Raw genomic sequence first — 25,127 nt, forward strand, 5'->3', positions numbered from 1 at the left:
AATCTGTAAAAAACGGGTTCTCCTTCTCCACACGAAGAGTCCCTTGTCCTTGTGCATCGACCCTAATTCATTGGAGAGAGAGAGAGAGAGAGAGAGAGAGAGAGAGAGAGAGAGAGGATGTCTGCCTCCGTCTGCCCACCTCTTTCACTCCACAACGTCTTTGTGTATGGCAGCCTTCTCGCAGACGAGATCGTGCACGTGTTGCTGAAGCGTGTGCCACCCTCTGCCCCTGCCCTCCTCTCCAACTAGTGAGGAACCTCCTTTTTCTCCAACACCCGCTCTCGTAAATAGAATGCCTGTATTGAATTTAGTCTGTGTATTGATCACCAGCATCGTCATAATCGACATTTTTGGATGCCCATGTTCTTTCCTCTTATGCCTTTTGGATATAGAAGCTTTATTGTTCTTCATGGATCCAACTGTGATCGTTTTTCTTTTCTTCTCTTTTGTAAAGTAGGCTTATAGCCACCATCTTCCTTTTCACAATTCGGATTTGAGATTATGTGTCCTAAGATGTTGGTTTGTACACAATTTGTCTCGGACCATCAATAATTTCGTGGATGGGCTCTTTAGTACCACTTTTTTAGTATTGGAGTTTTGGTTTTTCATTTTTGTTTCCCTCTTTTTGTCTTATAATAGTTGCTTTCATGTTGCTAGATTTGCTGTTTTTTCTTTTTCGGTTACATCCTAATAACGTGAATTTGTTAGTGAGAAAAATCGTGTTCCTTTCTATTTTTGTAATTGGTTTCTTTTGTTTTTCTGAATTTGTTTTCATCTTGAGTCAGCATCACTATATGTATTTCTCAGTAGTTCACTGGATATAGCTTTAATACCATCTCCTCTTTCTGTCTCTTGGATGGCTTGCAAGAAGAAATCAATAAGAAATTACTCCCTGGTGATTGTCTTCTCTGCTTTCCTTGGGTTTTCTCATTTTCTTGAAGTTCCTTGGTCTGACCTTTAGGAATAATTTTTCTTCGCCGATCTGTGCCCTACTTGAGCCTGCACTTGATCCATTAAGTCCATGTTTTCGGGAAGGATTTGCCTTTGTAAACTTTTTCTTGTTGAAACATGTAATGGTTCTTGCCTTCTTTCGGAAAATTCCTTTTGTTGAAGACTGTTATTCTTTCGCTTTTCATCTATTTTTTGTTGCACATTTTCTGCTCTTGTCTTGGATCCCATTTGTTTGTTGTTTTACTTTTGTCCTCCTATGATTAATATTTTGCTCTGTATTGCATAATTTCCTGCACTCAGTTGTTCTTGACAAGATTCTTGTTAGCTAATTTACATATTAAGATCATAGTTATTTTGTAATAGAGTAGGATTTTCTGATATTTCCTCGTCATTGTGATGTTATTCAATGAACGCCTCTTCGTGGAAAATAGTATACTTCCTCTCATGTTATTATTTGGTTATCATTACTGACACAATGTTTACGATGCAGCCATAGGTATAGTATAAAGGGTCGTGTTTATCCTGCCATTCTACCTGTAGACAAGAATCAAGTAACTGGAAGGGTTTGTATGGCTAGCTTTCCATCCTTTTAGTTGTCATCTAGAAACATATGTTATTCCAGTATTTTCATTTGGTTTTCCTTGTTTAGAAAATTTGTTCTTAATTGATCGTAGCAAACTTGGTTATACTGATCTACCTTTCCATATAAGATGGTCCTTCAGTCCAAAATATTTTTATGGCCAGAAGGTGTGCTGTCCAAAGCCATGCAGACCAATGAAACCATGCTGCAAATCTTCTTGAAAGAGAGGGTTCCTTTGCCATATGATATAATCTTTTGCAATCATAGTGATGTATAAACTGTTTGAAATTTTGAATATAGTTTCAATTAAGATTCTCTCTCTCTCTCTCTCTCTCTCACACACACACACACACACACATATTTTCACACATGAAGACACACAAAACCAATCCAGACATGCTTTTACTCTTTATTAGGAGTTGGGCATTTGGGATTGAGAGATGCAATCGAAGTGGCTAAGATTTATGTCAGAATATTCCACATGTATGTATCTGTTTTGTTTGTTGATGGGATGAGTATCTTTTATAACAATTCCAGAACCAAAGATATGATTCGATCTGTCTTTCACATAGACCTAGATAACAGTATATGATAAGACTGACCCATGGGTTTTTATTGTTAGATCCCTTTGCTGGACTCATTCAGAGCTTCTAATGGGTTTTGATATTTGGTATGTTTACTAGCTCGACCTGAGATTGAAGTCATGCACAAGCATATCTTGGGGTTTCCAGATGATCATCTACCATAGTCACATAATCATTTTGTTCTATGAGTTAAAACTCTCACATATTCAATGGAGTATCTAGCTTACCAGTCACTTCTCAATTTTATGTTGATTGCAACTTTCTAGAATAGTTGATATTCTCCTATCCTCATAAGGATGGAGATGCATGAGACATTGATTAGATCCTCATAGTAGACTGATCTTCAAACTTTATGCAGTTATTAGCTTTCTAGCTATTATCTGTTCCATTGGAACTTTGCATGGCCAAATTATGGTGTTAGATTAACAAGGGTATTGGCTTCAGATCTAACCTTTAAATATTGGAAGGTAAAACCACCAGTTTTTTAGTGTGTCATGTTTTTCTAGGAGGGTTTGATCTTTAAAGGTTGAGGTCGAAGCACAAATCATATCAGAAACTATGTCACCATTCAGTTTGATGGAGTGTTGCATGGAAGTCCAGGATAACTAGGATATTGGACATGGAGCCCAATCAGTCATTCTGCAAAAGAGGTCTTGGATGTGCTAGTCCCTCTGCCACCATGTTGCACTGCCAAAGGATGAAACTTTTTCATATATATATATATATGGATTTAGTTTATCTTTCCATTATGTCATACAAATATTAAACAGTTACTAAATCCTTCACCTTTCACATGTGAAAGGAACTTGATGTGGTTCAGCTTTGCTATTAATGTTACAGTTCCTGTTTCTCATAATAACTGTATTTTTTTGCACTGCTTTGCTGGATGTTCTAAATTGTTTGATGCTGCAGGTCCTTTTTGGGATTACAGACCTTGAATTAGATGTCTTAGATACATTTGAAGATGTTGAATATGAAAGAGACACTGTTGAAGTTTGTTTGCTGGTAAGTATTTTAATCCTTTCTGTTCTGTAAACTAACTTGCCAACAAGCAAATAGTTTTGCATGCTTTCAATAACTCTATCCTGGATGCTGGTGGCTTCCAACAGTTACAATGGGCTTACATCCTATGTCACACAGATGCGGGTGTAGATGCGGTTGCAGATGCGGCACTTTAAAAAAACTTGGGTGCGGGGGTGCTGGGAGGGTGTATATATATATATATATATATATATATATATATATATATATATATATATATGGTTTTTAACAGTTTTAAGTTAACACTCAACAACAAACAACAACAACAACTACGCCTTCATCCCAAAACAATTGGGGTCGGCGATATGAACCAAAAAAGAAAATCATTCTGGGTCTTCCACATGAATCCTTCTCCTCCAATCATTTCTATCCAATGCCATGTCCTCGGTGAGGTTCAAAGCATTCATATCCTTTTCTATCACCTCCATCCATGTCTTCCTAGGCCTACCCCGACCTCTTTTAACTAATATATTTTCCCATTTCTCCATCCTTCTAACTGAAGCATCATTAGGCCTTCGCCGAATATGTCCAAACCACCGTAAACGATTCTCTCTCATCTTATTTTCAATGGGTGCAACACCTACCTTCTTTCGTATCTCCTCGTTCCGAATCTTATCTTTTATTGTATTTTCACACATCCATCTCAGCTACACTCATTTTTTGAATATGATGTCTCTTAGCAGCCCAACATTCTGTACCATATAGTAAAGCGGGCCTAATAGTCGTCCTATAAAACTTTCCCTTCAACCGCAATGGCATTCTACGATCGCACAACACTCCAGTTGCACTTTTCCATTTCATCTACCCAATTTTTATCCTATGATTTACATATCCATCAATTTCTCCATACTTTTGAATGATAGATCCCAAATATTTGAAACAATCATGCACCGGTATTTCTTGCTCACCAAGCTTCACTACACTCCCATCACTACTTCGTTGCTTACTAAACCGACATTCCATATATTCTGTCTTACTCTTACTCAACTTAAAACCTCTTACTTCCAATGTCTGTCTCCATAATTCTAACTTAGCATTAACCCCAGCTCTAGACTCATCAATCAAAACAATATCATCAGCAAACAACATACACCATGGCACATTTTCTTGAATTGATCTCGTAAGCTCATCCATCACTATAGCAAATAGGAAAGGGCTTAAAGCAGATCCTTGATGTAACCCAACCGTTATAGGAAAATTGGTTGTCACCCCTCCACAAGTGCGGACATTGGTTACTACTCCTTCATACATATCTTTAATTATACTAATGTACTTGAGAGAAACACCTTTCTTCATCATTGTCCACCAGAGAACGTCCCTAGGTACTCTATCGTATGCCTTCTCCAAATCAATAAAAACCATATGCAAATCTTTGTTCCTCTCTATTTCTCTCAATAAGTTGTCTAAGAATATGTATAGCTTCCATAGTTGATCTTCCAGGCATAAAACCAAATTGATTCTCCGATATCATGACAACCTTCCTCAACCTAGATTCAATCACCCTCTCCCAAAGTTTCATAGTATGACTCATGAGTTTTATACCACGATAGTTTGTGCAATCTTGTATATCACCCTTATTCTTATATAGAGGCACCAAAGTACTCTTCCTTCACTCATTAGGCATCTTATTTGTCTGCCAAATCTTGTTAAAAAGATTTGTCAACCATTCTAAACCTTTCTCTCCCAAGCACTTCCAAGCCTCAATAGGTATACCATCTGGGCCAACTGCCCTTCTTGATTTCATTTTCTTTAAAGCCTCTGCAATTTCTTTCTTTTGAATCTTGCACATAAAGTCACGATTCATTTCATGAAAAGGAATGGAGAAGTCTCCAAGATCCTGAGCATGACTTTCATGAAATAAAAACAGTTATCATATAAAAACAATTATCATATCATCAATTCATCATGCATAAATTCATGCAATAAATCAAATTAACAATCTACATTTTCTATTCCTCATCAATAAAAAATAACACCATAATTAAATCAACCTAAATATATTAATACTACGCTAAGTGAATTAAGAAAACATGAAACAATCAAACAAGTCAAGCAGAAAAGAAGTAAATTATACTAATAAAAGAAGCAAACAATGCATAATTGTATACCAAAAGTATATCGTAAACAATGTATATGATGATGAGGTAATGATCCTAATAATTTTCTTCTTCATCATCAAGTTCATTATAAGAAGGAAGAGTAGGTTCAGTTATGTCAATGTTTATAGTTTTGAAATCATGCTTGCCCTCCAGTCACACTCCCCTGAGTTTACATCATAAAATAAAATTCATAAAAAAGAGCTGGTCGAACTCAGAACCCAGCCCAAGCTTGGGTTTGGTTCTGGTGAACCCATGTCTAAGTTGACCAGAGTTGAACCCAGTCGGTTTGGATTTGGTTATGGTGAACCTAGGCCTTGGGTTCACCAGAGCCTCTTTTGAAGCAAGCCTAGGTTCAGTCCTTGCGCCAATGAGGGGAGGAGAAGGAAGAAAAAGAAAAGGAGGAGGAGGAGGAAGAAAAAGAAGAAAGAGAAGAGGAGGGGCGAGGGAGGAGGAATAAAAAGAAGAAAGAGAGGAGGAGGTGGCGAAGGGAGGAGGAAAAGGAAGAAGGAAAGGAAGAGGTAGAGAAGGAGGAGGCAGAAGAAGAAAGAGAGGAGGAGGAGAAGGAAGAAAAAAGATAGGAGGAGGAGGAGAAGGAAGAAGAAGAAGAAAGAGAGGAGGAGGAGGAAGAAGAAGAAGAAAAAAGAGAGGAGGATGATGAATAGAGAGAGTGACGTACGTATTTCACCTTGTCGTTGTTGCCGTCATCGCCATCGGATGAGGAGGAGTTGGGGAGGGGAGGGGGAAGAGGAGGAGTCAGGGTCAGGAGCGATTGTGCTCTAACCCCACCCCCCACTCCCCATTTTTTTAATTGGACAAAAATGGACTCAATCAAAGTTGACTGAATCCATTTTGAACAAATATAACCTTCGGTGTAGGTTGACTGCACCCGGTGCGGCAAATTTTAATATTTTCCACACCGAGTCCTGCACCATCATCGACAGGGGTGCGGCGGCCTTTTTATCACGTCCGTGTGACATAGCTTACATCACAAGATGCATTTGGCTATTGAAGATAATGTTTAGAACTATGAGTCAAGCCATAGGAAATCATGGTGGGATCAAGTACTGCGAGCTACATGGATTTGATTAAGATGGTTAGCCTCCACTCCCCAATATGTGGCACATTGACTCTTAAGGACTGAAGCACATTCAGTCAGAGATGCATTTTGACTTAATTCATTGGGTATCCATAATTCCGTATGAATCTGTAAGGTCCCGAAAAATGAAGAACCTTGATATGATTCTTAGCTCAAAGCCTCCATCCCATGAATCATGGTGAACATTTATATTGACTCACTTTCTAACTACATAAGGCCACCCTTGGATCACCAAGCATATTTGTTGCCCAGTCTGAAGTGTTGATAGATCATGTTTCGAGTTTATTGCCACTCTCGCTACTTATATATAAACAATTATAAATGCATGGAGTAAATATGTATGACCTGCATGTGGCTGCCAAATGATGCAATAGAAAGCTTAATCAACCTAAATTATTGTGTTCCAAATGAATTAGACTAGATTCTTTTTGTTTTATTGTCGGGGGGGAGCACTTGTTTGGTGGTAAAATGGAAAATGTGTATGACATAGAATAACAAAATTACTGGTAAAGTTAACACTCCAAAATCTGAGCACTCAAATTGTAGATCATAATTTGTACCAATGCTGTAAGTATCGTACCGTATGGTACGATATGTATCATTACTATGGGCAAAAGTGATACGATACACACTCGTATCGCAATTTTGTATCGGACGATACAGCCCTGTATTGTGCTATATCATACGATACAAGGTGTATCGCATGATACACCTTCGGTGCACTTTAAAAAGGGGCCAAAACTTGTTTTTAACTTTTTGGGTTTTATAAACTGCTTTGGGGCCAACTTCCTCATTTGTGTAGAGGCCATTAGAGGGGTATTCATGCACCCTAGGAGTCGTGAGTGCTATTTGGGGGTCGATCCGTGCACAAGGGAGAGGGCTTTTGCAGTTAAGTAAGAGTGCATTTTCACCTTTTTTAACTCAAGGAAGTGGGTTAAGGTAAACAAATCCCTATTTTTTGCTTCTTATTGAGTTTTTTGAGGGGGGTGGGGGGAGGGGAGGGGAAGATGGCATCAAATGATTCAGCATGGCAATGGGGCACTCAAGTAATGAGAGAAAACCGTTTTTTTTGAGTTATGATTTTTTTTGTGCAATTCATCATTCTTTCATGTGTTATGATTTTTTTGAATTTTTGCAATTTTTTCTGATTTCATGTTTTTTTATAATTTTTTTTAATTATGATTTTTTTACAATATGATATGATACGATACATATCTTATTATCATGCTATTATTGCAATAATATCACCATAAAATTATTTTTGAAAACATCATGATACTTTACCTTTTGGGATATTTTCAGCAAGTTTTACTGTCTTATTTCTTTTCTATATTACTAAATATGTTTTTCTTCTTTATTTTATATTTTTACATATTTTTTTATTACATTTTATACATGTGTATTTTAATATCTAAATATATTATTTTCTTACTTATTTCTTCTATTGTTATATTTTTTTAAAAGTCTTTAAGTGCCGAGGCATTCCCAAAATTTATCAACTAAACCTATATTAACATGAGATTGGCCTTGCCGAGATATAGCCGAGACCGACATTTGTGACTGGTTTGTACATGCTTGGAACCATGATGATATCATTGGGCATAATCACATGATGAACTCAAGTGCTTTATTTCTCACGATTTGTTGAATTGGTGATGGATCCGTGCATGCATGGCTGGTTTTATGATAATCTTCCAGTGGGTCATGAGTAGAATATACTTGTCTCTTAATCATTCTTTCCAATTGTGTTGTTGGATCCATCATGATCCAATTAAGTAGATGATCCCACCTGTTTCAATTAATCCCTATGCTATCTTTGACTATGATGCTACACCAGAGTTTTCTTTCTGTTGGAAATATTCCCGAATCCCCAAATACAATCACTGACGTCCTGTGGCTCCTACAAGCAAGACCAAATGGTGTGTTCGCTATTAACCGATGTTCCATGGTTCTTATTGAACTGTTACTTGGGCACTTCGCTCTTAGAGAAGTATTGATCAAACACCCACAGAAAGATAAGTGACAATAAATGACCATTCACCCTAAACAAGCTTGATAATCACTCTTTATTCATGTTGAAGAAGGTATGCAATGACAGACTTTTGGACATTTAGTTGCATTTTGAAGTTTATTGTCTAGATAGTTTTGCGGTAGAAGGGGACCGTAGAAGCCTCTGTGCCTAGAATATTGAACTTTGGTGCCAAATAGATTTGCCATTCATGATTCTTGAGCTTTCTTCTTTGTTTCTTTAGACCAGCAGACTTCCTGGAACTCATAAAAGGTACTTGCATTACCGTACTAGAGCACCTTTTTCGATAATTTGTGGAACAGAAAGTACCATTCGTGCGTTGATTACGCTTTGTAATTCTCCTTTAGATCATCTCATAGTGTAAAGATGAATTTGCCATGTTGGTCGTCTTTTAGGTATCAGGAGTTTGTTGCTTTGCTTACAGGAGTTTCAAGTCCTGCAGAAGATATTCTTGTGTTCATTACGCTGTGTAATTCTCCTTTAGATCATCTCATAGTGTAAAGATGAATTTGCCATGTTGTTGGTCTTTTAGGTATCATGAGTTTGCTGCTTTGCTTACAGGAGTTGCAAGTCCTGCAGAAGATTAATCTCTCCTTGATCCTTCGTGTATCTTGCTTACAGTATGAAACCAATAGTTAAAATGGGACTAAGCCATTCCTTGAGGCGAGTCCAGGGTCTTGCTTGGGATTCAATCAAGTCAACCCATGTCCTGTGTGAACAAGTGGTGCTGGGACAAGGACCAAAACATATATCACGACATTTATGTGACAACCCAAGAGTTTCCTTCACCTTTGCTCAGATGTTTTGAGAATATAATCTTTTAGTAAAACAGGTGGCAAACAATCATCTTACTTTTGAGATTGTGAATATTGTAAGGCAACTGTTAACAAGTTGCTTAAGTTTTTTTACCGCCCTGTGTATCTAAATTGCCAGGATAAAAAAGAAGAAACTCTTTGCCAGTAAATTATGGTAGTAAATGTCATCTTTTCATTGGAATCAATCAAGTTAGACTAGATTTATTCTTGTACCATATGTTTCTAATTGGCATATGTAAATCAGTTTGGAGAGTTGGTTACTTGGTTTTGCTGTAAGGGATAGTGAGACCCATGTTCAATGTAGAAAAGAATGGCATTTGTGGCACGAGATTTAACGGTGTTTCAATTGGGTGGAAGGTGATGATTGAGTCTTCTAAGAAAGATGCTGTGAAGCATATCAATTCAGCACTGGAAGTAAGGTATGGTCATGGAATGGATCAACAAGAGCTTTTTAATAAATTGTGGAGTTTCATGAGAACTTCTATTAACATGCATAACTACATGGCAAAGAGCCTTGCTAGATTGAGTTGGACAGGCATGGATAGAATGTGGAAAGATAAGTCTCCTAAGCTGTATCCCACTTTGGAATAATGTAGTTTCTTGTATTTTTTTTTTGTAATTTTGTGTTTTCGTATCTTAATTGTACTGGTCGGGATTTGTGTAGCCCCAGCTTGATTATTCAAAAAAAAAGTTGCCTTTTCATGTTCATAACGAGAATTATATTGGCTATTGCAGGAAAGTTCAGAAACATTGCAGGCCCATGCATATGTATGGGGGAACAAAGCAGATCCTGATTTATATGGAGATTGGGATTTTAAGGTAAAATTTGTTTCTTTTGCGGATAAAATATATATATACAGGAAAATGGAAATCTACCCGACTTATGGTTTTTTTTTTCAAAAATTTCGGTGTTTTTTTGAAATTCTAACCTTACAGATATGTTGTACGTGTATTTGTTTTCGTAGGAATTGGGTCCTGGATCATTTGATTCCGATGCGTGGATAGGTTTTTATAAGGTTCCAAAATCAGCAGTCTACAGTTTTTAAAACTTTTGATGCTCCAAAAACTGTTTTTTTCATCCAAAATGCATGATCCAAGAGTCGATTTCTGGTGAATCGTGTTAAAATATATGTATCAATACACACACACATATCTCTCTCTCTCTCTCTATATATATATATTTCTTCAAATACACCATAATACTTGATAGGGGTATTATGGTCATTTCACATAATACCCGATAGGGGTATTTATTTTCCTCTTTTTTTTTTGTATTTCTTTTCTTTTTATTTTTTTATTTGAAGCCACGTAGGGGGCCCCACCATAGAGTCGTTGGGCCCCCCAACGGTAATGTGACCGTTGGGGGCTCCCAACGACTCTATTGGAAGCCCCCTTGTGGTCCCTTGAAGTGTATAAATAGGGGCTTTCCCCCCTTGTGTATGTTATGCTTTTGTGAGCTCCTTTTTAATAGAAAGAGTATTTATTTTATGTGTGTAGCCTTGTTACAAGGCCTTTCGTATTATCCCTTAGTGGATTTCTTCTTTGTGCCTTTGTGCTAAGTCCATTGTTGGACATTGTGAATGCATTTGCATTCTTGATTCTTCCACATACTTCATTATATGGTATCAAAGCCATCTGATTCTTCCAAGGTGAAATCTTGTCTCTCTCTCCACTTTTATATATTCTCTTATTGAAGCAATGGAGACCAAGATCGACCTATTATTCAAGCTCAATGAAAAAAATTACATGATGTGGTCATCCGCAATGGAAAATAATCTCAAAGGAAAGAAGCTTTGGGGTTATGTAATGGGGATCGTTCCGGAACCTCAACTTGAGCTCACAAAGATGGAAGGAGGTCAAGAAAAAGCTCTTGAAGAAGACGCTCGCCTCAAAACAATAGAAGACCATCAACGTCAAGTGAAAGATTGGGAGAACAACCATGCAAAAATCCTAGCACAGTTTATGAATAATGTTGAACTTAAGATATGTGCCAATATTGCAAAATTTCCCTAAGCCAATGAAGCTTGGTTTTTTTATGAAGGGCATGTATCAGAGTTGCCAGTCGAGAAAGCGGGAGCGGGAAGCAATACGGGAAGCGGAAGCGGGAAGCGAAGCACTTCTAAAATTTTAAGAAGCGGGAAGCGCGGGACGACTTAGGAGCGAACCGGGAAGCGTCTTGAAAGCGACCTAGGAAGCGTCTTGAAAGCGACCTAGGAAGCGACCTAAGAAGCGAAGAAGGAAGCGGCATAGGATTCAAATGAGAAGTGAAAGAGAAGCAATTTTGGGATATGATTCCCAATTTTTATTGTTTTTTTATTTATTTTATGTTGATTGCCAAATCGTATACATGAATTTAGTGTTCATCATTGTAAAATTGGCTGAGCATTGGAGATTCGAGATATTGTATTTGTTGTTAATGTCTCCTGCACACAAATAGAACACCAAGAAAAAATATGCAGAATATATCTAAAACTCGACACAATAACACCAATAAAATATCACACAACTGGCTTCATATGAATATGAATACTCAACTACAGGCACCAAAAGTAAGCGAGAACTAACAATAAGTTCACATCTAAACTGAGTGTATCACATCCATACTACCACAAATATCATACATGATGATATCCAAGCCATCAATACAATGAGATGAACTTATCTCACAATGCTGATAAGAGCATCAAGCCAAATCCAGGTTACTGCCTCTAGTACCACTTCATAAGCATCACGAGAACTCAGCCAAACATGAATATATCAACCCAAATCACGTCTGTCTGACTGATGGTATACATCAAAACGACCAAAATACAATCCATCTGAGACCCAAACACTCACCGATTGGATTACATTAAACAAAAAACCAAATCTGGACATAAGAAACCTCAATATCCAAAAATCACCAAAAAATCGATAGAAAATCAATCACTCAAGTGATTGTCGGACGTCGGAGGTCATCGGAGAAGGTCGCCGAAGAAGGTTGCTAAATCGGTTGAGCGAGAGAGGGAGGAGGAGAGGCTCGTGTTAGTTTTGGATCTTGGATCCGACCCGCACCACATTCCAAGATCCATCTTGGGATGCGTGGGCGGTGGCATGTTTGTAATTTGTTTTTACTTCTTGTGTAAAGTCATACTATGTACAACACTTATAAATATTAAGTGAAAGAGGGAAAACCCTATTGCCGCCGACCCCTCTCTTCTCGCTCTTCTCTCTTTACCTCATCTCTAACCCTTGCAAGTGAATATTTCTGACATGGTATCAGAGCACAGGCGCGAAAATCAATCATCTAGAAGGCCTCTAAAGATCAACACGTGCTGCTAAAGAACGTGGGTTCATTTCTGTCCCTTCTCCCTTAATCCTCTTTCACGTCATTCCAGTTTTTCCTTTTTGTTCTTCTCATTTAAAATTTTTTTCTGTACGCACGTCTTAACATTCTGTTTTTAGTCTGCCGAGTTTTTGTTTTCTCCCCAAAATATTTCTGATTCTCTCCCTTTTTCTGGTTCGCACGTTAATATTCTTTGTGTAACGTGTGTGCTGATATCTTTTTCAACACACAGCGTAACGTGTGTGCTGATATCCTTTTCAGCACACAGCAGCATCGCTGTTTTATTTTCTGTGTGCAGCGTGTGTGCTGGTATCGTTTTCAGCACACAGCAGCATTGCTGCTTTCCTCCTTCTCTAAATAACGTGTGTGCTGATATTATTTTCAGCACACAACATTGCTATCTCCTCTTCAATACACTGTTAGAACAGTTTTGGCTTCTTATTCTTCATATAATCCATGGATTCCAAGTTGAACCCTAGTTTTCTTACTCACCTCATGACCCACAAGTTATCTCACGATAACTACTTACTTTGGAAACGTCAGATTGTGCCTTTTATTCGCAGTCATGGTCTTTATGGTCATCTAGATGGGCGATCACCCGCCCCACCCACACATATCATGCAAGAAATAACAGGTGAAGATGGGAAGGTGAGTCAACTTCGAACCACCAATCCTGCCCATGACATATGAGTACAACGGGATTAGACATTAGTTGCTTACATAACTTCCACACTTTCTGATCGTGTTTTACAAAGCATTTCTGATGATCAATCTGCTGCCGAGTTGTGGAATGGACTAGCTCATTCTTTTTCTCAAGTCTCTGAATCCCGGGCTTTGCAACTTAAGTGGCAATTCCAATCCATGCGAAAAGGAAACAAATCCATTACAGAGTTCATGGGGGATGTCAGGGTTATTACAGATCAGTTAGCTGCCATTGGAAGTCCTGTATCAGATAAGGACATGGTACAACAGGTATTAGGTAGCCTTGGACCTGAATATCGCATGTTTTGCACAGCACTCCAGGTTGTCTCAGTTCTTCCATGTTTTGATGATCTTCAATCTAAGCTTCTGCAATATGAGGTCAGTTTAAATCAGGAACATGCGCCAGATGATACTCACCCTGTGATGATGGCACATACGCCTATTCAAACAGGAGCTTTGTTTACTCCTCCTCGTCCAAATGGAACAACTATAAACAAAGGAGGATTACTACCCACACCAGCTGGAGGAGGCCTTGGCTCAGGCAGTGTACCACGAGGGGGACGCGTTCCTACTTGTTTTCTATGCAACAAGCGGAGACATGTTAAAGCAAATTGCTGGTACAACCCTCAGAACCGGAACAAAACAGGGAGGCCAGGGCAGAGGGCAACTCAGACGTTTGCACGTACTCCTCAAGGACAGGTTCTTCCACAGGACGTACAAAATATCCTTATGACTACTTTCAATCAGATGAACTTGCGTCAAAATGATGATGGTATATGGTATATTGATTCAGGGGCAGCAACACATGTTACTTCTGATGCAGGTAAATTTTCTCACTTGTCTCCTTACACTGGAAATGACACTATAGTCATAGGAGATGGATCTCACCACCCCATCTCTTACACTGGAAATGTCTCCCTTCCTTTGCCTGAATCTCAATTACCCTTGTCAAATGTCTTACTCACACCTGCTATTCAAAAGAATATTCTATCTGTGTCTAAATTAGTTGATGAAGACAAATTCTTCCATTGAATTTACTCCTTCTTCTGTTTATCTTAAGGATCTTCACACCAAGAAGACGCTCGCTAAAGGTGAACGACGCGGGAACATGTACGTCTTTGAAGAATCTCATGTGCCTTTGAAGACGTCGTCTTCCGTAGCCGTGGCTTCTTCAGCTCCTTCCTTTCCAACATTTTTGAGTCGATCCACAGATCATAGTTCTTCATCTAGAGTCTTGAAACTTAATAAGCCAAACTTATGTCATCTTCGTTTGGGTCATTGTAGTCAAGTTTTTCTTGACAAGTTGTATGCTAAAGGTCTAATACCCGCAGTCAGTTTAGAGTCAAAATGTCCAAGTTGTCATTTATGCAAAAGTCATGTACTTCCTTTTCATAGTATCAATAAAAGAGCAACAAAGCCTTTTGAGATTATATGCTCAGATGTTTGGGGTCCTGCGCCTACTGCCTCTCTTTCTGGATCTTGATACTATGTACTCTTTCTTGATTCTTACACTCGTTTTAGTTGGATTTACTTCATGAAAAACAAACATGAAGTTTTCAAGTTGTTCAAACAGTTTCATGCACTAGTCCAAAACCAATTCAATACCAATGTTGTATATTTCCAGTGTGATGGGGGAGAATACATATCCCATGATTTTAGTGAATATTTGAAGGAGCATGGCATTACACGTAACATTTCTTGCCCTGACACCCCTCAACAAAATGGAGTAGCTGAGAGAAAACACAGGCATATTGTTGAGACAGCCTTAAGCATGATGCACACTGTGGGTATTCCCTTCTCTCTTTGGACCGAGGCTTTCCATACAGCTGTTTACGTTATCAACATGTTGCCCATGACCATCCTTGAAGATAATTATCTATATTTTGTTCTTTATAATTGCCATCCATCATATGAAGAACTACATCTTTTTGGTTGTGTATGTTATGTTCACATTGATCATTCATTGAGAAATAAGTTTCAAGACAAAGCTGTACAGTGTAAGTTTCTTGGGTATGCAGATGACTATAAGGGATACAGGTGTTATGATCCTCATACAAGCAAAATTCGGGTATCTAGAAATGTTGTTTTTGATGATGAAAATTTTGACACTCTGGATTCATCTTCCACAGATACACAGGACAGTTATGATCCTTGGCTCAGTGACTCACTTTTATATGACTCGTTGCCCTATGAGGATTCATCTTCATTGACAGATAATGAACCCTATACTTTCGATGTGGAACCACATATGGAAGACATTCCTCCTACAACAACATCCTCACGTTTTTCTGGCCTTGTTTATTCTCGTAGAGCTCATCCAGTCAATGATGAGACTCCTCTACGACGTTCCACTCGGATTAGACATCCTATAGATCGTTGGGTAAGTTATGACATTTTCTCTTTGGATTTTCAAACATTTCTAACCAGAGTGTCCCAAGAAACAGAACCTTCCTCCTTTTATGATGCTGTACATTCCCGTGCCTGGGTAGAGGCGATGAATGAGGAAATGGAAGCATTGCATGAATGCAATACATGGAAAATTGTACCAAGGCTAGATAACAAGAATGTTGTAGGATCCAAATGGGTGTACAAAATCAAGCACAAACCGGATGGCAGTGTTGAGCGCTATAAAGCTCGTCTGGTCGCACGAGGCTTTACACAACAGTATGGGCAGGACTACGATGAAACGTTCAGCCTAGTAGTAAAATTGGGCACCGTCAGGATTATCATTGCATTGGCGTTACAACATGGATGGTCACTCAGTCAACTTGATGTTAAAAATGCCTTTTTGCATGGTGAACTAAAGGAAAAAGTTTACATGGAGCAGCCACCTGGTTATAGTATGCATGATTCATCCAATTGGGTATGTAAACTTCGACGCTCTCTTTATGGCTTGAAACAAGCTTCTCGATCTTGGTTTGAGAGTTTTTCCACGGAGATCCAGCACCATGGGTTTACTAAAAGTGTTCTAGATCATTCATTGTTCATATTCAAAAGTGATTCAGCTATTGTTTGGGTGCTTATATATGTTAATGTCATCATTATTACCGGGAGTGATGGGGTTCACATATTTTGGGTTAAGTCTATGCTGATGGCTAAATTCAAGATGAAAGACTTGGGTCCCTTGCGATATTTTTTGGGTGTGGAAGTTGATAGTCGACATGAGACTATTACATTGAGCCAACATAAGTACACCATTGATATTTTACTTGCTACAAGGATGGAGAATCGTAAACCAATTAGCACACCTTGCCTTCTAAATCATAAGCTAAGTGCTAAAGAAGGCACTACTTATCATGATCCTACTTTGTATCGTTGAGTTGTAGGGATGTTACAATACTTAACATTCACTAGGCCTGACATAACATACTCTGTCAATCAGGCTTCACAGTTTATGCATGCTCCTATAGATGTACATATGGAAGGAGTAAAAAGGATCCTTCGGTATTTAAAGGGTACGATTGGAGATGGCTTGATGTACACCAAGGACACAACTTATATGTCAGGGCATCGACTATTCACCTACACAGACACGGATTAGGCGGGTGATCCTGACGAGCGAAGATCAGTTTCGGGGTATTGCATTCTTATCGGCAATAATATTATAACATGGAGTAGCAAGAAGCAAAAGGCAGTGACACGATCAAGTACTGAAGCAGAATATCGTGCAATGGCAGCGGGAACAACCGATGTTACATGGGTGAGACATCTACTGCAGGAATTACAAGAACCAATCTCGTCCTCTATGCTTATTTGCGATAATCAGAGTGCTATTAATATTGCCTTCAATCCCATCCTTCATTGTCGTACGAAGCATATCGAGATCGATCAACATTTTGTTAGGCAAAAGGTGGAAGAAAAAGAAATTGAACCTGCATATGTTCGGTCAGATATGCAAGTTGCTGACATCTTTACCAAGGGATTATCCACTCATCAGTTTTGGGCACTCAAAGGCAAGTTGAGCATGATCAAAGACCATACTCAACTTGAGGGAGGCTGTTAGTTTTGGATCTTGGATCCGACCCGCACCACATTCCAAGATCCATCTTGGGATGCGTGGGCGGTGGCATGTTTGTAATTTGTTTTTACTTATTGTGTAAAGTCATACTATGTACAACACTTATAAATATTAAGTGAAAGAGGAAAAACCCTATTGCCGCCGACCCCTCTCTTCTCTCTTTACCTCATCTCTAACCCTTGCAAGTGAATATTTCTGACAGCTCGAAAGAGGCGTGAAAAAAAAACCCTAAGCTTCTCTTTTAAGTTTTTATTTCATATTTTTTCAAAATTTCCCATTTTACCCTTAATAAATCACCAATATCGATCATTTGTGGACTGATAGTCGTTCTTCATTAAACTGATAGTGTTCCAAGTGAACTGATAGTCGTTCTTCATTGAACTGATAGTGTTCCAAGTGAACTGATAGTCGTTCTTCATTGAACTGATAGTGTTTCAAGTGATCTGATAGTCGTTCTTCATTGAACTGATAGTGTTCCAAGTGAACTGATAGTCGTTCTTCATTGAACTGATAGTGTTCCCAAAGAACTGAGTCATTCTTAATCGTTCCGATATTGTTCCCAGCGAACCGATGGTCGTTCTTAATTGAACTGATATTATTCTCAGCGATGGTCATTCTTAATCTTTCTGATATAGTTCCCAGTGAACCGATGGTCGTTCTTAATTGAACTGATATTGTTCTCAGTGAACCGATGGTCGTTCTTAATTGAACTGATATTGTTCCCAGTGAACCGATGGTCGTCTCCTTTAGGAAAAGGGGAGGATGATTTTTGTCACGGATGTGTTAAGCCGGACCTCAAATGCTCTCTTTCACCAAGGATTTCAAGAACATTTTGTCAATTTGTCAATCAAATTATTTGTTGATTTCAGAATCTTTATTGCATAATTCTTTACCTCAGTTTACCTTCAGCATCACTTCCAAAAGAGTGAAGCTTTTGCGAAAAGAGATTCAAAATTCAAATTCTTTCTATTGGCCAACCAAAAGGACGAAGGATAAATCCTCGATATGGCCAGAAAAGAAGATTCAATGTTATTGCAAAGCCACAAATGATCGATATTGATCGTAGTTATGGCACATCTCAATATCCAAAAATCACCAAAAAATCGATAGAAAATCAATCACTCAAGTGATTGTCGGACGTCGGAGGTCATCGGAGAAGGTCGCCGAAGAAGGTTGCTAAATCGGCTGAGCGAGAGAGGGAGGAGGAGAGGCTCGAAAGAGGCGTGAAAAAAAACCCTAAGCTTCTCTTTTGAGTTTTTATTTCATAGTTTTTCAAAATTTCCCATTTTACCGTTAATAAAAAAATATTTCTTTAAAAAAAAGGGTAAATTGGTAAAATGCATACCCCTCTAATGGGGTACGCGTCCCCCTTTAATGGGGTACGCATCTCCCATTAAAGGGGTATGCGTACCCCATTAAAGGGGGACACACTTCCTGTCATAAGCGTGCACTTCCCTGCGCATTTCGGAAGTGCCGCGTTTCGCGCTTCCGAAGCGCGTATCGGGGAAGCGCGCTTCCCCTATAGCAGGGGCGCTTCCGGTAACTCTGGTATGTATACCCAAAAAGATCATGCAAGAGCCTATTTCTTACAAGAGAAAGTTAGAACTACAAAACAAGGAGATATGAGCATCCAAGATTACTATAGTGCTCTAAACCCTTTGTTGGATGAATTGACTCTTTTAGAACCTAAATGGGTGGCTATGGAGAATGTTGAACTTAGACAAAAACAAATGGAACAAGATAGATTGTTTCAATTTTTATTTGGGCTTTGTCCCGAATTTGAATAAGTGAGATCCTCACTCCTTCATAGATCCACTCTTCCTCCATTGGATGCCATTGCCGAAATTACTCAAGAAGAGACTCAACATGACCTGAGTAAAAGCATGGATGAAGTTCTTGCCGTATATAAATCCGACAATCATGTTAAAATATACAAGTCACCTCATTTTGGAAAACAAGGGAATGATGGAAGGAAGATGATTATATGTCATCATTGTTATGAGTTGGGGACATATCAAACCTGCATGCTCAAAATTAAATGAGACTTTCAAGCCTAAGGTGGCTTCCATTGAGGAATCCTCCACTAAAGAAGATGAAGGCAAAAACGGGGATCTCAAGGACACTCTTGGTCAAATATTTCCAACAAATCTTAAAGGCTACTTCCTCCACCTCCGGTGCCGCTATTTCCTCTTCATCACCTCTCGGTACGTATTCTTGGATTTTAGATTCCGGAGCTTCTTTTCACATGACCCCCCATGAAAATGCTTTAACCAACGTATGCACCAATTCAAAAATATCTTGTGTCTCTACGGTCGATGGAACTTTTCTCAAAATAAATGGAATTGGAACTCTAGATCATAAAATTTTTCAAAACTTTTTTGTTTCAAAAGTAAGAATAGTTCCTAAACTAAATCTCAACCTTTTTTCCGTTTCCTAAATTGCCTACCATGGATGTGAAAAATCTTTATCATCTCAAGGATGCTTTGTGCAGGATCTCCAGTCCGGGAAGCGGATTGGGCAAGGCCATAGAAAGGGAGATCTTTACTACATGGATCACTTGACACTTCTTACAAACTTTTTTTATACTTATGTCCAAGATAAAAGTATTGAAACTTGGCATAAAAGACTTGGACATCCAAGTTATTCTAAAATGTATCTTTTTCATTTTGGAAACAGGTTTTGTAAAGAAAAAGATATCAATTATAAAGATTGTATTTTTAGAAAAATGAAGTCTATTCCATTTCCTATAAGAACCTTTATTTCAACTAGACCTTTTGAATTGGTGCATTCCGATGTGTGGTAACCATCTCCGGTTCTATCTAAAGGTGGTTATTCATATTATGTGACCTTTATTGATGATTATACTAGATATGTATATATTTATTTTCTTAATCTTAAATCGAAAGTCTTTACTTTTTTTTAAAGATTTTTGTGCAAAAATTCAAAATCAATTTCAAAGTCATATATCCATTCTTAGAAACCACTAGATCCGACTCCGGAAGATAATACCTATCAAATGAATTTCAAACATATTTAAAACAACATGGCATTTGTCATCAAAGATCATGTCCAAGAACTTCACAACAAAAAGGTCTAGCGGAAAGAAAACATAGGCATATCTTAGAAACCATTAGATCATTACTTATTTCTAAAAATATTCTTAAATTTTTTTAGGCCGAAGCTGTGTTAACCTCCACGTACTTAATCAATCGAATGTCTTCCTCAAAATTAAATAATATATCTCCTTATGAAAAACTTTTTAAAATTACACCCGATTTCAATCGTCTTCGTATTTTTGGATGTAAATGCTTTGTTCTTTTACATAAAAGAGATAAATTATCATCAAAGGCAATTGAATGTGTATTCTTGGGATATGGTGAAAATCAAAAGGGCTATAGATGTTTTGATTATAAAAACAATAAGTTATATGCCTCAAAAGATGTGACATTTCTAGAAGAAGAGAACATATTTGAAATATTAGACAAACAAAATGAAATTGAATATATGTTTTTAAATGATCTTTTAGAAGATACAAATGATGAAACTTTAAGTCATTCAGAAATATTAGAAGACATACATAATATTGAAACATCACCAACTAATGGTGACAATCTACCTGTTTACACTCGACGTGAGCAAGAGAGACCTATTAGTGCTTTAAAAAAATTTTTGCGTCTTAATGAACCTCTAGAAGAAACTTCCCTTAGGCGCTCCTCTAGAGAATTAATTCTACCTAATAGGTTTGTTTCATATGAATCTCTCTCACCAAATTATAGAGCTTGTCTAATAGCCTTACATTCATACATTCATACTATGAGCCTTCTCATTATAATCAAGCAAAAAATATATCGCATTGGATTGAAGCAATGAGGGTAGAACTAGATGCCTTAAAGAAGGCTAAAACTTGGGAATTAGTTTAACTTACACCAAATAAAAAAAGCTAATGGTTGTCGTTGGGTTTACAAAGTTAAGACAAAAAGTGATGGTTCCTTAGAACGATATAAAGCAAGATTAGTGGCTAAGGGATACTCACAAGAATACGACATTGACTATGAATTTTTTTTTGCTCCTGTTGCTCGAATGACTAGTGTTCGAACTCTAATTGTTGTAGCATCATCTAAGAAATGACCTATATTTCAATTAGATGTTAAAAATGCCTTTCTTAATGGTCAATTAAATAAACTATATATGGGCCCTCCGCCGGGAATTACTCTTGAACAAGGTCAAACCCTTAAATTATTAAAAGCTTTATATGGTCTTAAACAAGCCCTTAAGGCTTGATATGATAGATTTAGTGCTATCATGATCAAGTTGAGATTTCGTTCTTGTTATACTGACACTGCTCTCTTTGTTAAAAGTGCAGGTAATAGTATTGTTGTTCTTTTGCTTTATGTTGATGAAGTTGTATTATTGATGTTAAAAGATAACTTTGATATGTTTGATTTAGGTTTTTTTCAGATATTTTCTTGGCATTGAAGTTGCATACTCTTCTCGAGGGTATATATTATCACAACTGAAGCTTGTTGCAGATATATGTTCCAAATCTGAAATTTCAGATGACAAAAAGGTGGAGACTTCAGAGGTTATCAACGCTAAACTACAGTTAGAGGATGGGGTTCTATTGAATGATCCTACACCCTACAAACAACTCATTAGATCTCCCACCTATCTGATAGGCTAGACATCGCTCACGCTGTTGACTTTGCCAGCCAATTCCAGCATGCTCCTACAACTGTGCATATGAGTGCCATGCTTCAGATTATTCGCTACATAAAAAACACTCTAACTAAAGGGTTATTTCTATCCTCACTCTTTTCATTAAATTTGCTTGCCTATACTGATGTTGACTGGGGAGAAAACTCAAATGATAGAATCTCAACTACTGGTTTTTGTGTCTTTTTAGGAGATTCGCTAATTGCTTGGAGATACAAGAAACAACAAAAAGTCTCTTTATCATCTACTGAGGTTGAGTACTGGGCTATGACAACCACTACAATGGAACTTGTGTGGCTTCGACTGCCATACGTCACATTCGAATATCAGCTCGCTGATTTTTTTACTAAAGCACTTCCTGTTCCCCGCTTCTTGTTTCTCCATGGCAAACTTTCAGTCATCTCCCCGTAAAGTTTGAGGGGGGGATGTTAAAATATATATATATATATATATATATATATATTTTTTCAAATACACCATAATACCCGATAGGGGAATTATGGTCATTTCACATAGTACCCTATAGGGGTATTTGTTTTTCTCTTTTCTTTTTTGTATTTCTTTTCTTTTTATTTTTATTTCTTATTTTCTTTGTTTGAAGGCACATAAGGGGCCCAACCATAGAGTCGTTGCCCCCCCCCAACGGTCACAAATGTGACCGTTGGGGGCTCCCAATGACTTTATTGGGAGCTCCCTTGTGGTCCCTTGAAGTGTATAAATAGGGGCTTTCCCCCCATGTGTATGTTATGCTTTTGTGAGCTCCTCTCTAATAAAAAGAGTATTTATTTTATGTGTAGCCTTGTTACAAGGCCTTTCGTATTATCCCTTAGTGGATTTCTTCTTTGTGCCTTTGTGCTAAGTCCATTGTTGGACATTGTGAATGTATTTGCATTCTTGATTATTCCGCATATTTCATTACAAATCGATCATGCAGAACATATTCATAAGGTCAGATTTTCGAAAAAAAAGCCCATCGGGTACGGTTGGGCAGGGATGGGGTCGGGTATATTACCACTGCTGTAAGGTTAGAATTTTGAGAAAACACCGAAATTTTTGAAAAAACCCCATCTGGCATGGGTCAGGCATGGAAGAAGTCGGGTAGATTTCCATTTTCCTATATATATATATATATATATATATGTGTGTGTGTGTGTGTGTTAGAGAGAGAGATTTACTGCATCTTCATTATAAAAAGCAAACTGCACTCATTGGCTATAATTCTCATGATACATTTGGAATCACAATTCTTGTATAAAAATGATCTGATGGGATGATTCTCTTGTTCGGTCTAGATGGAACCGCATGTACATTCTAGAATGGTAAATCCTAACATTCATAACTTGGTTCAAGTATTTAAGGATGCTAATCACACAATGACAATTATAGCCTCTGAGCCTGGCTTGTTTCTGGAAATGAGATCAGTGAATGGTACAATGATATCATAGGCACATATGTACACAAGAAACCACTAATTCTTTGTAGCTGTATGCTTTGTTGGTTTCTCCCTTATCATGTATCTTATCATGCTTCATCATTGGAGAATGACATGGAATATCTTTGGCTATACCACTGACCTATTTTACTATAGGAATTGAACACAGAAAGTAAATGTCAACAAGCTAGTGGTGTCCAGTCATCAAAATGTATGAGACACAACATGCTCATGACATGTCATAGACGCAAGTGTCATGTTTTATCTTTTGTAAGTTTAATCATAAAATGCACTCACAGAACAAACATATACTGACAGACATGGGTTTCTAGGTGTAATTTACTGTCATCTCTCTCTCTCTCTCTCTCAGGGTGCATGCTTTGCACTTATATTTCTTCGGTTTTCTTGGTTTGCAGTTATGGAAGGAGAAGCACATGAGTGATTTTCTTGGTATGACCTGCAACTTCGTGGCTGAAATTGAACATCCAGAATCCAAGTCAAGGATGGTCACTTACGAATCCTTCTTTCAGCAGGGCTCATAAATATGGATTGCAAAATTCATGTCCGCTTTAAAATTCTTCTTAGTATCTGAAGGGCTTCTCTCAATTCTTGTTGGTCTTTCAGTCTACTGTCCTGTCTTTTATATTTGCTTCCTTTTTCATGTATAAAGTACATCAGGGAATTTGTTTCTTTTCTTCAATAATATTATTTTTTGCACATTCATTGCATACGTGTACAAGCAACAAACACATTGGTTACCTGTAAATTGTGACGTCCATTGTGAATGAATGAATTCATATGTTTTTGATGTCTATATGAAGCAATTTTTCTTTCCCTTTTTAATTTCAGAGGCAAGTTGCTGCATGTGATCTTGGCCTTGTATATCACATTAAGCCCATTGCCTTGTTCTGCAAATAATCGTGATGTTGCTCTATGCTGAGCATCATAGATTTTTTACAGGAATGACAATAAAAGTTCTTTCCCCAGCCTCATTATGATAAGCCTTCTTGAAGAACCTTACAACTAAATATTGCCTGTTTTGTGAAACAACAGAATATGGTTTGTCAACATCTGAAGACCCTGGACAACTCAGTTGCATGCATACGGTGACTCTGTTAGGAACTTGCTTGACTCGACCAGCACTTCCATTAACCTTAAGGTGCAACTATATATATATTTGTACTGAAATACCCATCAAAGGTATTTCGGTATTTTCACCATAATAGGCGTCAGCCCATTAAGGGCTGACAATCTATTTTTCTTTTTTTTACTTTTTCAACTTTTGAAGTATTGGGAGGAGCTCCAAAGTAGCCGTTGGAGCTGCTCCCAACCGCTGGGAGCAGCCCAAGAGCTACTTTGGGCTCCCCATGTGGCTTTGTATCATAAATAGGCCTTGTAGTTTTTCAACTCATTTTCATGAATAAATATATGCAATAACAATTCTTTAGACCCTTGTGTGGGTGGATTGGTGATTCAAGTATTCTATTTGATTGAAAGTGTGTTCTTGCACACATATTGAATTTTATCTGCTTCATTACATAATATCAAAGCTTTGGTGTTTTAAAGGACGTTTGTTAGAAAAAAGATCGTGATCAAGAGAAGGATCGTGGACTTGGCAAAATACATCGAAATTTTGATTGTTGTATCGGGAAGTGGACCATCTCCAAAAAGTCTTGTATTGCATTCATTTTTTTCTTTCTCTCATTCTCTTCCTTTTCTTCTATTTTGCTTTCTCTTGTTGC

At 37.8% G+C, this 25,127-nt stretch overlaps 1 protein-coding gene across 4 annotated transcripts; it reads left to right on the top strand.

The window, feature by feature from the left end:
• LOC149815332 (AIG2-like (avirulence induced gene) family protein) lies at positions 1–24,193 on the top strand. 4 transcript variants are annotated; one of them, XM_089989920.1, is made up of 6 exons: positions 16–248; positions 1,442–1,514; positions 3,028–3,120; positions 9,553–9,614; positions 9,931–10,014; positions 23,802–24,193. In XM_089989920.1, exons 1-6 carry the CDS (start codon positions 118–120, stop codon positions 23,821–23,823), a joined length of 465 nt encoding a protein of 154 aa, XP_089846046.1. In that variant the 5' UTR covers positions 16–117; the 3' UTR covers positions 23,824–24,193. The 4 variants fall into 4 exon arrangements, with proteins under 4 accessions (XP_089846048.1, XP_089846047.1, XP_089846046.1 ...); XM_089989922.1 differs by lacking the exons at positions 9,931–10,014; positions 23,802–24,193 and adding an exon at positions 9,706–9,881 and having other exon boundaries at positions 1–248; XM_089989919.1 differs by lacking the exon at positions 9,553–9,614 and having other exon boundaries at positions 37–248.
• Positions 24,194–25,127: the final 934 nt, after the last annotated feature.

Source organism: Nuphar pumila, chromosome 15 (genome assembly GCF_984573655.1).
Source record: "Nuphar pumila chromosome 15, dmNupPumi1.hap1.1, whole genome shotgun sequence".
Classification (NCBI taxonomy): Eukaryota; Viridiplantae; Streptophyta; class Magnoliopsida; order Nymphaeales; family Nymphaeaceae; genus Nuphar; species Nuphar pumila.

Bases quoted from the DNA above. Each gene is read 5' to 3' on its own strand.
- LOC149815332 (XM_089989919.1), top strand. From the start codon at position 118: ATGTCTGCCTCCGTCTGCCCACCTCTTTCACTCCACAACGTCTTTGTG. The intron at 1,515-3,027 runs GTTTGTATGGCT...TTGATGCTGCAG, and splicing joins AGAATCAAGTAACTGGAAGG to GTCCTTTTTGGGATTACAGA. The intron at 3,121-9,930 runs GTAAGTATTTTA...TGGCTATTGCAG, and splicing joins CTGTTGAAGTTTGTTTGCTG to GAAAGTTCAGAAACATTGCA.